Source organism: Penicillium longicatenatum, assembly GCF_028827895.1.
Source record: "Penicillium longicatenatum strain IBT 33135 chromosome Unknown contig_7_segment0_segment0, whole genome shotgun sequence".
NCBI classification, from domain to species: domain Eukaryota; kingdom Fungi; phylum Ascomycota; class Eurotiomycetes; order Eurotiales; family Aspergillaceae; genus Penicillium; species Penicillium longicatenatum.
Window position 1 is genome coordinate 2,927,135 of NW_026643124.1, and position 13,152 is coordinate 2,940,286.

General features: G+C 46.0%; 3 protein-coding genes across 3 annotated transcripts; 2 read left to right on the forward strand and 1 right to left on the reverse strand.

The window, feature by feature from the left end:
* Window positions 1-7,890: 7,890 nt before the first annotated feature.
* Window positions 7,891-9,024, reverse strand: N7484_011349 (uncharacterized protein; the record flags this gene model as incomplete). The annotated part of the gene is made up of 2 exons (XM_057121736.1): window positions 7,891-7,964; window positions 8,019-9,024. The coding sequence occupies 2 exons, from the start codon at window positions 9,022-9,024 to the stop codon at window positions 7,891-7,893; spliced, it is 1,080 nt and encodes a 359-aa protein (XP_056967490.1).
* A 1,024-nt stretch (window positions 9,025-10,048) lies between these two features.
* Window positions 10,049-11,385, forward strand: N7484_011350 (uncharacterized protein; the record flags this gene model as incomplete). Its single annotated transcript, XM_057121737.1, has 7 exons — window positions 10,049-10,070; window positions 10,124-10,254; window positions 10,300-10,650; window positions 10,707-10,846; window positions 10,900-10,970; window positions 11,018-11,048; window positions 11,100-11,385. 7 exons carry the CDS (start codon window positions 10,049-10,051, stop codon window positions 11,383-11,385), a joined length of 1,032 nt encoding a protein of 343 aa, XP_056967491.1.
* A 1,312-nt stretch (window positions 11,386-12,697) lies between these two features.
* Window positions 12,698-12,934, forward strand: N7484_011351 (uncharacterized protein; the record flags this gene model as incomplete). The annotated part of the gene is made up of 1 exon (XM_057121738.1): window positions 12,698-12,934. The coding sequence occupies one exon, from the start codon at window positions 12,698-12,700 to the stop codon at window positions 12,932-12,934; it is 237 nt and encodes a 78-aa protein (XP_056967492.1).
* Between the last annotated feature and the right edge of the window lie 218 nt (window positions 12,935-13,152).

Below are 13,152 nucleotides of genomic sequence, written 5' to 3' on the forward strand. Positions count from 1 at the left end.
TGGGGAAGGAGCAAAACTTCCAACAAAAAAAAGATTCCAAACTCTGCTCCAATCCTTCCTTCTGAGCGAGTGTCACAAGGGAAGGTGTAAGTTGATGAGAACGAAAGGAAGGGGGTTAGGGAAGGAAAGGAAAATATCCGGTGTTATTTTTGGGAGTCGGAGGGGGCAAGAGAGAATGGTTGGAAGCTAATTTACGGTCACCGTACAGCACAGGTACACGTATGCCTGTCCGGAAAGTACTGGGTACCTGCATTGACTATGGCGTTTCCTTGAAATAGGGGAGTACCCACTACCACTCCACATGTATGTATTATTTCTCAGGGGTTTTACCGCGAGGCTGGGCTAATTCACGATACCGTTGTTGTCCAACCTCGTTTCTCATACAGATGTACACACAAAAGTACTGGTAATCTTGGAACATCAAATCCCATTCAGAGCCAATCAGAGTATCCCAACCTCCCAGTCGCTGTCCAATCACACTGTCTTCGAAGCACCGGATTCCAAGGGAATTGCGACGGCCCCTGAGACTTTCTCCACCTGTACCTTCACAGTATGTAAATTGGTAACAAATAATGTGGTCGTGGTGGGTACTTTTCATCGGAAATACCATTAGAGCTGCTACACGTCCACAATCGGCCCTGATTTGCCTGTGCCTTGTTATTGTTACCATCCGGCATGCAGGGATAGCGTTGCACGAGGTTTTTGTTTTTCATTCCTCCCGTTTCCATGTCCCACTGGTACCATTCTATCATGATCTTCTCTGTAGGGGAAAAAAAAAAAAAAAAAAAAAAAAAAAGAAATCAGTGTTATCGTGACAGAGACTCGCATCCACCGCTCCAGTTCCATGGCTTCCAAGCGATGAACCCCACATCCACGCACTATTCTTGTCACAAATTACCTTTTTTTTTTGTTTTGCTTTGCTGTAGGTCAGTCACCTTGGATTAACCCAAAGAAAACTCCATTGATCGTCGTAGTTGTTTTCTGAATCAAATGATCGCTCAGGGACTGGGTTTTTTTTGACGCTAGAAACTCAATTTGCTTCCATTCGCCACTCCGGGACACACGCGTCTCAAACTGTTCAATGCATGGTTTGACTTTCCACCGTTGCGCTATCCCATACACAGGACAGTATGGTCCTATAATAAGCCCTTGTACGTACACAATACCCCACTATGCCGGTAGTTCTCAAAACCTGTTTATAATGAAACCTACAGTATGCCCGAGCTATACAGTTTTATTTTTATTTTTTCAGGCAACTGATAGCATACTGGCCTACGCGTAGTGCGTTGTCGTGTTAGTCACATTGGTTGTGACAGGGCGAGTCCATAGGTATACAGAGAGCGCGGATATATATTAGTCTGAGCTCGCCGACCGAGACATTTCGAAATATATGGTATCCATGGAACACCTCAATCAATTCCTGGGTCTTGCTTTGCAATCAATCTGATTTCACTTAAATTCAATGCATTCTGTATTTATGCTGATATTCGCGTATGAAACACCGTACACACTAATGGTAACGCCCGTATCGAAGGCGTCGCAGTCGATCTCCACCGTTGGTTCCAGGCTTCTGCATCCTGTTCCACTCAAGGGCTGTTCAAGTGGGTCGCGCAATGCTTTTATTCTCTGATTTGGAGCCTCGGGGCCACCCCGGTCTAGCCGGACGGTCTGCGTACGCAACGCCCTGCGATTATTGCATTGGACGTGTATCCTCGATCGTCCAGACCAGGTCGGATAACCCTTATCAGAGTTCTGCTGCGTACTGTAGGTATATGTACTAACCCTGTTACCCGCAGAAATACAGAGCTGAGGACCGTCACTGCCTACCACATGTGCACACGGAGCATCGCGCAGGAACGATACATCGACTGCAAGAAGACGGGGCTTATCCACTCTCATTTAGGAACGTTGACACCTCCTTCCCCTGAACTGCTCTGTGCTTCCGGGGATTGCTAAATGATTAATGTCTACGGAGTCCTCCGTCCCCTTCTCCCCGTTTCCCCCATTTTCACTATTTCTTGGGCTGGGGTGTTCACGGTGCCAAAAATAACCTGTCCAGTAAAAGGGTCTAGTCAACGATCGCTCATCAGTGGACTCGTCTAGCGTTGCAAGTTTATTGTGCCCCGCCTCCTTTTCAAGACTGACCACTCCCGATCCCCCTTGACCACTTTTGGCGTAGGTGTGGCTGATTTCCAGTTCTCGTTGGAACCTGTTTTTAAATTACTCACCTGTCGGGGTGGCTTGTCCGGCTATTAAATGCCACAGCCGTAAATGGCGCTATTCTGCCATTATTGTGGGCTTATGGTTGATGTTCGTCAATGTCAACTCTGTTTATAGACACCCGAGCCCCTGAATATAAAACATGGCTTATGTATTCTTGAAATCCTGACTCGGATTTGCCACTTCATCATCTGATAAACACAGCTGACGGTTCTTTCCAACTTTCGTACATGGTATTATTTGATTTGGTAATCAGGGGGGCTGTGTGCCCCATCGGCCCCCTCACCTGGAGCTTGACATGATCAAAAGCCAATCGCTTTCAGGCCGATCTTTTTTTGGGGGGGGGGGGCAGGGGGACTCTGTACATTGTACACCTCATTGGACATGTAGTGCATTACGAGTATAATGTCCTGGGAGTAGATGTGTCTGGCACGAGCTCACATTTTCTCAGTGCTGGGGTCGATCAGTAATCTTCTCTCGAACAAGGTCAATCGTATGTAGTATGTAGCACTCGGATTCCAGATTCCATCAATCCCCTAGTACACAGTCTCGCCATCACACAAGATCTCTTCCTAGACTTCAATTTTGTGCAACGCATAGTAAATTAGCCACAGATAACATTATACGTCAAATGAATTAGTCACTGCATCCTTACCTGTACCCTGTACCATGCACAGTGGGCAGCATGTATCCATATCCCATGGATGAGACTGGTTCCCAGCCTCCGACGATGAGACTTTAAATGTAAGGGAGGGAGATCTGCGTGGATGCATGGCAAAGGAATGGATGGCTGGATCGCGGAGCATCGTCGATCTAGGGACCAAGGCGCCCTTCCCGGGCGCCTTTTCTGATAAGATCGGCAGGGTATCCATTCCACGGGAACCTGCATGGCTGTTTGGCCCGGTATACTGCTTCTGGTAAGCAGCTTGTCTGGGGCGAGGCGCAGTGTGGTCCTCGCGTTTGAGTCCATTGTTTTGAGTTTTATGCCAGTGTGATGAAAATGCATTTGTGGTTATCAATCTCCCCAATTTAAGCCTATTTCCAGGGTTTCTCTCGTGTCTTGGCCAAACCCGGGCGTTACTTGGTTTGCAGTGCGATGTTAGCGCTGTGTTTGTTGGCGCGAAGGCGAGTCAGTGTCCTCGGTTTGCATATCCATGACTGTGGTTTTATGTCGCTCTTGTGGGCATGTTCTTTCGCATTTGCCTGCTTGATGCTCCGATGCATGGATCTTGTGTGTATAGTCATGCGGTTATAGTAGGCTTAGCCTCTATCATTGTGATTGTCAATTGCTATGAATTTCTAGAACATCAGGAATACATAAGATCTCACATCGTAGCGAGTAAACAATATCTGGGAGACTTATTAGGCCTTGAAGATTAGTAAGGCACGCCTAGCACGGTATGACTACGACGTATGTACTCACACCGTTTAGGTATGAATGCCCGCAGTCCTGCAGTAATAGCTCAACATTTGAAGGTTGATAGTACGAGATTTCCTTTTCTTTTTCCCTATGATCATGTTATTATACGGAGACTTTCAGCGCTATGGATAATTTCGGTGAGCTTTCTGTTTCAAATGTGATGGTCACGAATATGTGGTTATAAGTGGTTCACGTTGAAGTCTAAACGAAAGCGCTAAGGTACCCAGGTTGACCTCAGATATATCACCACGTCTCGATTCAACAATCCTACCCTAACATAAACAGTTAAATTGAACCAAAGGGGCCAACAATGAATGCCACACACCTATAGCTCTTAAATATGAATCGAGTAGCTAAATTAGCTAGAAAACTGAAAATAGGCATGTAAGTGCTCTGGTGCCAACGTGGACTGTATATATGCAGGCTTTGAAACTTGGTTAGCGGGCGGCTATGACCACACCACGACGACATCACAAAACTCTAAAAATCTTGTAATATAGAGAGATCAATATTGAAAATATGAGCCCTAGAAGATCTAATCGACATAATCATTGAATTGACCTACATGTAGAAGCTTATTCCCGAATTTCTCAAATGCACAATTGACGATCAGAAAGCATGATAATTGGCCCGCTAAAACATTTGCCCCCACATAGTCACCTCACACAATCTTTGAGTCATAGATCCATAAATCGCAATTGCTGCATCAAGAACAGCCCGGGTGGTCTAGTGGTATGATTCGCGCTTAGGGCAGCAACTCCTAAGCACTCCTGCGCGAGGTCCCGTGTTCGATCCACGGCTCGGGCCTGTTATTTTTTTCCTATGTTTTTATATGGTCGTCTTTTGCTCTGGATATTGATATGCATTTTTCGCTCCATAAATTGGCGGATTGTTTGTATTTTCTACCTTCTACTTTCTCTTGTAAATTTTCATTTTCTTAAAAGGCTCAACCAAGCCCTAGCTGAGCCAACGCCGAGTTTGACATTGGATATACGCCCCATTTCGATGCAATTTGGATCTATGTTCAGCCCGACCTGGGCGACCTGATATTCATGCAGCGCGCATCGGAAAGGAAAAAAAAAAAAAAAAAAAAAAAAAGAAAACTTAGTATATCTACTTCAGCTTATTGTGTCACTACAATCTTAGTCTTTTTCAGACAAGGATACATCATATGTTGCCACACCAATCGTGCGGGCATATGCCAGTCAGAATTATAGAGTAGATCCTACGTCACCTCGATTCCCACGAAATCTCGCATCTATAGCCCCAGCGGTATCGGCCATATTGCCATAGGCCCTTGCTACACAGGAATACAGAGAGGAGATAGTTTCCCACAGCCACCGACAAGGATACATTCAAATTATACTACATGTCTATCTACACTGGATGTGACACCGAATAAAAAGCATCAGTGACACATGATCGATTCGCATCACGGGTCAGCCCCGAATCAGAGCAGGCATGTGAGTGTGTCCGTCTTAACATTATTCATGATAGCGCAGCGCCTGTGAATCCTATTCCGGAACGCAGTACTCCTACATGTGGGACAGTTCGCCAGCGCCAATCCAGTCAGCGGCACGGGTTCGTTGACCCGTTTCACAGTACAAGTCAAATTATTTGAAATGGGCCCAAACCCACATACCAATCAATACTGACCGGTCCATGAACAGGACTACTCAGACAATGCAATTGGTTACAAAGGCGCCTGGCTAGGTATATAGGAACACAGACCCACAGTATTATGCAAGCAAAGGGCAATGGTTGGCACAATAGAGCCTAATCTCGAGAAGCTATCTAGACAGTCAAAAAATAAATAAATCGGGAAATACTGCACAAAGCTCCACCGTGGCTTGATAGAAGCTGGTCGTTATTTTAATGTCAACGACCGGTACATCCATGGACTCGGGTTGATCACCAGATATACCGGGAGGGGATCGAATGAGCAGGGGAATCCGTCCAATATTCAAAGAGTCTGGTCGTTGGCATCTTGAAACCCCGTTGAAAATTGTCTTCACATGCTCCGATTGCATGAATTATGAAGGTCTCAGACGGCTCGAACATGGCCTATACTTTGTACTCGCTTAGTCTATGTCATTTAGAAGTTTCTATATGGTATCTATATTACTTATAATCCATTGCGACGAGCAATTCCGGGGTAAAGGTTTTTTAGAACCTTTTCAACTTCCAAAAAATTCGATATATCTGTCTGAAACTGCACACTTCCAATGAACATGAAGCTCTCCATTGCCTTCTGCTCTCTCGCCGCGTCAGCCTCAGCAAATGTTTCACATAGTGAACCTAATCAAGACCTTGTGATTATCACATCCACCAATTAGAAACAATGAGAGAATGGCCAGAAATGCCCCGGAAATGACTCCAGCGGACCATAAGGTTCGTCATATCCACAACCTCTTTGATGGCCACTTCGGCTCAACTGACTGGGAGTCTGACACCAGATACCTTGGGTGTGAACACGGGATAATGGGATGAGACTGGCTACCCTGGATGCTCAACATGCCTTCACCTGTATACACGAGAGAGATCACCACGGAGTCCCAGTTGAAGTGCATAATGCATCAACCAAGTGCTTTGCTTGAGAGTGTGATCCAAAGCTTTAAACACTATTTGGTGCGATTGATTAAAAATTTATAATTAATGCGGGAGTCATACTTATTCCCTCCAGCGGAACGAGGCTTGCTCTATTCTGAAGCTTTCTCTTTATGAATTTTCTTCTCTGCCATGTGTGGGTTTTTCTGTGCTGTGAACACAGGGGAGAAAAGCGCCAGATAATATGAGCTGACTTCACAAAAAAGAATGCTTACCATCATTGAAACGAATACTGATTGCATGCTTGGCAGCTACACTAGTAAGGCACGGTGGCTTTTGTGGAGCATTAAAAGCAAAGCTTCAAATAATGCTTGGTACCTTCGGAGCCTCGCCGTTCCACGGGCCACGCGAGCCGAACCCACTTTTTTCTTTAGTCCAGACCCGTCACTTCGTGGCCACGCGTCTTCGGTTTCTGGTGCCTCGGAGTCGAGACCCAATTGTCGGTCTATTCGCGGGACCTAATTGCCGCTATAATTCACCATCATCTTCGACAGATTAAAATACCGAAATGAGTAATACAGTCAACGTGGTAGGTTATACAACCTAAGCGCGCTTCCTGAAGTTGACCTCGACATGAAACTTGCCTTATCTGAACTAGAATCTTTTCATTCCTGGTCAGAGGAAAAGGCCACATTACGAGGCTAGTACTCACCGCAAAGTGTCGACCCTGATTCCGAGAGTGCTGACGGGTATACGCCTCTATCGTGGCCAGCCCGGGATGGTCATCAGGATATTGTCATCATTCCGCGGATGACTGATGGCGTCAATGCTCATAAAAAGAACACTGATGAACGTGCACCTATTCCATTAGCAGCAAAATCTGGACATGAGGCAAAATAAAGCGATTACTTGACGAGGGTGTCAGCCCCAAAAATCAGAATTCTAATGGAGAGACACCACTGTGGTTGGCAGCCTACAATGGCCATGAGGAAATATTGGAGGCTTCTCTCGAGGCAGGAGCTAAATCTGAATCACAGAGCTCTGACAGGCGAATATCATTATGGCTAACAGAACAAATTGGGCATGAGAAAGCCGTCGAGTTACTACTACAAGCAGAGTTATTTTCGGATGGAGGAGGGAGAGACCCTACTCTGATGGGATGCGCGGAACAGACATGAGATGATTGTCAAGCTCCTGTAGGTTATGAGTGTTCACCCAGAAATTGAAGACTGTGATGGCCAGACACCCCTGTCTTGCGCAGCAGAATTTGAACATTTGAAAGTTGTCAAGCTACTTCGTGAACCTGGTGCGGGCCCCTATCCTCAAGATTCCAGCAGTGAGGCATCACTTTCCTTGGCAGCTCAGAATGGACATGAGGCCGGAGTTAAAATGCTTCGCCAGGCCGAACATTATATGAATAGCCGGACATCGTACATGTTTGTACGTGGGTGGATATTCTTAATTTAAAGACAGAGTACAGGTGTCATGTATGGAAGTAATGTATATGAATGCTCGTATTGGTATTATTATTTCTCGTTCCGATCGTTCAATAGTCGCTCCTTGCCCACGTGGTGTCTGCTTTTCCCTCTTGTACACAGACCTGTTTTCTGTCCTTATGCTACTGCAAATGTGACTGCATCAGTTCACATAGAACAAAAGACCCAATGAATACAGAAGTGACGTATAATCATGTCTTAAGATAATTAAAATGCGGATGTGTCAATCCACGAGAGAGTCGCGGGAACGGTCACCGTGCCGTTGATAGGCTTCCCCTCAGCTGCATCTTTGTTAGTACAAATACTTGCAAATGGATTAAATAGGCAGAAAATACCTCCACTGGTGGTCAAGTAAAGGATATGCTTATCATCGGGCAAACGACCGAACTTGCCAGCCGAAACACCGGCCAGAATAGTCGAGATATTGCTGCCGGCGATGACAGCGGCCTCGGACTGCCCAGGGTACAAGACACTGAGCTCATCCATCTGATTCTGAGCAATAAAGGCAACACCATCACTCTTGAAGATGAAGTCATCGGCCTTCGGAACGTTGCTGGTAACGACCTCAGCCTTTCCGATGGGAGCACCCCGGGCCGTGATGCGGATACGGTTCAGAGTACCGACAGCAGTATTGGACCAGTAAAGGTAGTCATCAAGCAGCTTGATACCATTGACACCAATGTTGGTCGGGGGGTTCGGAATCGAGTCAAACTTCATACTCTCCTCGTTGACGGCAACCGAGTAGGCACCAGTGCTTGTGTTAACACGGTACACCCAGCCGTTGTAGACATCGGCGACCAGAATTAAGTCATCAGACAGGGTAGTGAGACCATTGAGGAAGTCCGAGGTTGTCACATCGACCAACTTGGAGACGGTGGCGTTAGAAACAACCTTGCCCGTGTGCTCAGAGACGGAGAAGGTAGACATATCAATCTCCCAGATACTGTTGACACCCGAAGTGAGGACGAAACTATCGTCAACAAAGCCAGAGGTCACCACATAGAACAGGTCGGGGGTTGTCTCGGAGATACCGAGACAGCCCATGTAAGTCGAGGAATTCCAAGAAGCAACTGTGATTGGCTCCTTAATGCCTTTAGGGTCAAGCTGTAGAACCTCGGGTGTGTCCAGACGAGAGAGAAGGATTTGTCCATTGGCGCGGACTGCGAGATTCTCAGCCCACGTACCGTCGCCAAAGCTGTAGAGAACATTCACCTTGACAGCAGAGCTAGCGCCGTGGGTCGCGGCATTGCGACGAGCAATGGCGGGCGCAATGTCATAAGGAAGAGCAAAGGCCGTGCTTAGAAGGGAGGCCGCAAAGGCCAAGGAAAGAAGAGGGACCATGGCAGTTAGTGATTGTGATGAAGGCTGTTTCACCAGCCTTGGAAGGGGAAGCAGTGGAACAAAATATATACGCCGGCATTGCTTGCGGATGAGCTAGTACAGAGCCGCTAACGGGCTAGTCGTTCTCTTTCGGAGGAATGAAATTAGTTTGGGCTAATGGGCTGATAGTGGGCTGACAACGGCAATTTTGAGGAGATTGGCATAGCACATAACATGGAGAGATTGCAGTAGATAGGCATTGGTAGTATGATAACCATCGCCTGGCCGGGATTATTTCCTTCCAGGGGTTAATTTGAAGAATTCTTACTTTAATTCCATTACCCCTTGCAGTCAGCTGAGGAATTCTGCATCTTGCACACGTTATTGTACCTGCTCTATAGCCGATGTATGCCAGGTACGCCAGGACCCACACGCACGGCTTAAATTTCCCAATTGTTCATCAATCTGACCCAGCACCTCGGTCTTGTCATACTGACCATTTTTCAAAGTGTTTGGCCATTATACCGCTGGCTGAGGAGAACAACTATTTTTGTGGGTTATTGGTGTCTGTAATTTGTTGCCTTAGAAAAAACAAAAACAAAAGGGGAAATGCTATACGAAGGCCAGATCGCGACTTCAAAAAGAATACACGGGCTTTCCGCCGACCCCCGACATGTGGCTAAATCAAGAAGCGGAAGTGGAGCCCAAACGAGCAATAGATGCACCAATAGCCAGGAATGAAGATATTGGTATCTATATCTAATCCTATTTGAGCACACAATTTACGTTCACTAGAATCATGGTAGCTTTCGCAGGATTTGTTCGGAAGACGGGCCAATCGCCTTTTTTCTCCTTCGGCGGAAGTTGGACTTGTTGAAGGAGGGACAGCAAGATGAAGGTGGCGTTTACATTAGTTACTGCGGTTGAGGCCTTAGATTAATTACCTGTATTTCAGCCTCATAATAACAGGGATTCTTCGGACCTTTTTGCGTGATGTTTGTTCTTCATCGTTCAACAATCTAAATTGTGTGTCGTTACCCATAACATGTCTGACAGAGACGATATCGGTATGTCAGATAGACGAAAATAATTCTGACAGCGCTAGACTGACTTCCCTTAGGGGCACCGGCACTTGGTGTGTGCTGGGGACTTTCTACCATTGCCCTGATCGTGACGATTGCTAGGATTTATACCCAGGCACGGATCACCCGTCAACTCGGACTTAGTGATGCAATGCTGGCCCTGTCTACTGTAAGTGTGCCTTGGACTTGCGTCCTTCATTCACTGACAGATAAGTGTATCGTCCTTACCTTCACCTCCCTGATCACCGTGCAATACCACTACGGATGGGGCCGACACCAGCAGACGCTCACCACACACCAGCGAATCGAAGCCCTCAAATACAATTCAATTGGACAGACCTTTGGAGTCTTGGGCTCTACTTTTGGCCGTCTTTCAACTATTGCGACTATGTTCACACTGTTTGGGATCAACCAGAAGCTGCGGCGTGTAATTTGGACTCTTTTTGCGGCACAGTTGATAACCAACGGTGTTGTTGTGGTGTGTTCATATGCGCAGTGTACCAACGTTGTTTTACTTTGGGATACAAGTGTATCTGGTTCATGTTGGAACGCGGATGTGCAGACAGTGAGTGAAGCAAATCAATGATCAAACAAGATTATATCCGTTGCTGACAATCGCAGTACCTTGGATATGCGCACTCGGCTTTCAATGGTTGCACTGATCTTTTCTTAACATTTTTTCCGGCGTACATGATTCGCAATTTGCAGATGAATCGATGGACAAAGCTCGGTGTGGGTATTCTTCTAGGCTTGAGTATTCTGTATGTCCCCCGAACACCCTCTAAAGTGCCCTGAATTATAGCTGACCTACCAGTGCTGTCATCGCCGTCGTTATGAAGATTGTTAATCTCGAAGCTCTGGCAAATCGGGGCGACTATACCGTCAGTATTCTCACTCCTGTCATCACTAAGGGGTCAAGCTGATATCCATAGATAACACGGTTGCTCTATTCACTTGGATTTTGTAAGAAACCCCGTGTACCTTAATCAAGTCAACCCGCTGATACACCTTCAGAGCCGAAGCTGTTCTTCTTAACATTGCCGCATCGGCCCCTGTGCTCCGTCCACTATACAAGCGGCTTATGGAAACCGAATCTCGCAACTACTCCTATGAAATGAATAGCCATGATATTTCAAGGAGCCACATTTCACGCAATCAAGGTGCTATCAAGTCTAATGATTCTGCAAGTGACAAGGCCGCCATTTTGAACAAAAACCAGTCACTGCAGGACAATTACTATCACATTACAGTGAAGCAGTCGTACTCCGTGACTATGGCCGAGTCAAGAATTTCAGTTTAAAGCTATAGTCACGGTCAAAATGAAGAGAAGGGGTCTGGTATAGGCATTCAATGAACATACAAATAGCTATAATGAAATATAATATTAATTCCTGACATTTCCATCCACACACACCTGGGTAGGTATTAGGTTATCACGCTACCGCGGGCGAAAGGGGGGGGAGATTAAAGTCTTCCTAGACTGAGTTCTAGACAGGATCAATCGCTGGAACGAAGCATAAATATTGGAACCTTATGTGTCAAACTTTCTGTCGATCTTCCTGCCGACCAATCTCCGATCGATCTCCGCCAAGCTTGTTGCTTGAGAATTTATCTTCGTTGACGTGGACAACGAGGTCTCATGTTTGCTTCAAAGTAATAAAAATCATGCTTTTTTGAGCAGCGGGCATGATATCGTAGGAAACATGGCGAATTTCATTTAGCGGTGTTGACTGATGTTGAAATGTAGGTTAGAGCTGGCATCGATGATATTGATACGTACACATGAAACAAGACACCATGAATGAAGAGAAAAAAAGTCCTCGGGCATAGCCCCAACTACTAGCTTCAGCCCATTTGAAATATAATGTCATTCATTCGCTTGAATCCACTTGATAGCCTGCGAGGTCAGATCAATGGCAGGATGCCTATGATTGATTGTGGATATCACCAACAAGCACGTCTTCTATCAAATTGCCAAGAAGAACAGGAAGTTTTCAAAGTCCTCCGGCATATTCCCTGGATGATTTGGCATGCACTACGTCGTTGAAGAAGTAATCGAGTGGCTGAGAACAAACCCAGACGGACTAAAGAAGGAAATATAAATTAGTGACATGGATGTAATGTTCCATAAGGGGATCTCAGTCTGAGATTCTGGTACAAGCTTGACATGGAGAAGCAATTGGCTTCAACTAAATGGAGCGGTCTTTTTTGGCTATAATTCTCAGCCCAAGACCTCAGCCCAACTATGCAATACAAAGAACCTTAAATCGGGAATTATCGGGCATGGGACGAGTCATCAAGAGGAAGGAAAGGCAAGAAACTAGATATATCATTCAGGCTAATGCCGATATGAGCATAGGAGTGAGCACTAAGGGAAGGCGCCAGTTTGTTTATGGTTAAGTGCGCATGCAGCCCTGCCGTGTGGCGAACACGAGGCGGAGATATCTCGGCACGGGAAAAGTTCGGTGAGGGAATTTCAAAAGTATGAACCCAAAGGAAAAAAGAAGCGGTCCTTGCACCCCTGGCTCAGATATAAATACTTACCGGCTCCAGGTGAAAAATGCGAGCTTCAAGACTCGAGCTTTGCTATTCCACATATCTTTCGCTTCACAATGAGTACCCCAACCTCCGTTGAGTCTCTAAGCTCCAACATCGAGTCTATTGATCCCACCTCCTCAAAACCACACCATGATACCATAATTTCACGCATTAAGGAACATCTGAGACGTACTCAGAAAAAATGGGGACCTTTGATGGCCGCCAAGGAGTGCTGGGACGATGAGTACAATTTTTCTCCTGGGAGGTATGCGGGCCAGGATGACCGTCCGATAATCTCCGACAAATGGTGAGGATCGATAAAGATGCGGAACTATGTTAAACAGACTGTTTCTGACTTGACTCGTTCCCCAGAGCTTGAATGATCGTGACACTCCAAGCGGTCCTTACTCCGAATCGGCTCCTTAATCTTTGGTTACACGATGAACCCACCAAAATGATCGGCTGGAAATAATGGGATGGAATCTAATAATTGGAAATAATTAATGATAATGAATAGAATGATAAATGA